This window comes from Galeopterus variegatus, unplaced genomic scaffold, assembly GCF_000696425.1.
Source record: "Galeopterus variegatus unplaced genomic scaffold, G_variegatus-3.0.2 Scaffold1367, whole genome shotgun sequence".
NCBI lineage: Eukaryota > Metazoa > Chordata > Mammalia > Dermoptera > Cynocephalidae > Galeopterus > Galeopterus variegatus.
In genome coordinates, this window is record NW_007727478.1 from 223,003 (window position 1) to 223,952 (window position 950).

The 950-nt window shown below is 44.8% G+C and overlaps 1 protein-coding gene across 1 annotated transcript in view; it reads right to left on the bottom strand.

The window, feature by feature from the left end:
• The window catches only part of ABHD6 (abhydrolase domain containing 6), a 49,441-nt gene that overhangs the window by 13,164 nt on the left and 35,327 nt on the right, over positions 1-950 (bottom strand). The window contains exon 7 of the mRNA XM_008576569.1: positions 551-708. Coding sequence (XP_008574791.1) covers positions 551-708 — 158 coding nt within the window. The remainder of the gene's footprint in view (positions 1-550; positions 709-950) is intronic.

Genomic DNA, 950 nt, shown 5'->3' on the forward strand with positions numbered 1-950 from the left:
ACTGAAAAAAAATCCTTTGAGATATTTTAGGAACTGGTTCCTTACACAGAATGGTCCTCTATGCTCTTCCATGGACCAGGAGCATCAAGATCCCACAAAAAATGCAGAAGCTCAGCTCCTTCTTAAATCTCTTGAGTCAGACTCTGCATTTTCATAAGTTACCAGGGGGCCCATATGTATGACAGAGTTTAAGAAGCTGTAGTCTAGATGATAACTCATCTAAGCACATCTGTATGGTTGATAGGAAACATGAGGAAATACATAAAGGAAAGAAAACACAGGACTGGAGTGTCTGATTACTCTTTCCCTTGGCCTGGACCTCTCATTCGAGGTCAATACACAAAACAAGGAGAGAGGGTGAGTATTCTCCTGAGCTGTCCCCTGCACCGGGAAGCAACACTGTGGCCCTTTACACAGTCCCTCTTCCTCCAGGACAGCATCAGGTGAATGCTGAGACTAATTCTCTTTGAGATTNTGTGTGAGGGAAGCTGGTACTTGTCACTGGAGTCTTAGGTGGAGGGCAGGTGTATCGCTGCTGAGACCACGTTACCTGCTGGGGTACCTTGAAGCGGACATAGGAGCAGAGCTGGAGCATTTCACTCATCTCTTCTGGGGTGGATGGGATCAAGGGAATCTTCTCCACTGTGGCTGAGCCCTGCAGTTCTTTAAGCCGCTGTACAAACTGATTATCAGTTGAGTACTGCAGGCCTGTGGATTCCAACCAAAAGAGCTTGACAATACATCTATCTTCTCACCAACCCCCATTTTTATGTAGGGAACTTCCAATAGCAGCCCAGAGTTAATGTATTCCAGGTTTCTTTCACCAGTAGATTTCTTTTTAACCGGCACTGCCATCTTTGCTCAAAGTCAAAACCATACTCCAAGAAAGACTGAAAAAAAATCCTTTGAGATATTTTAGGAACTGGTTCCTTACACAGAATGGTCCTCTA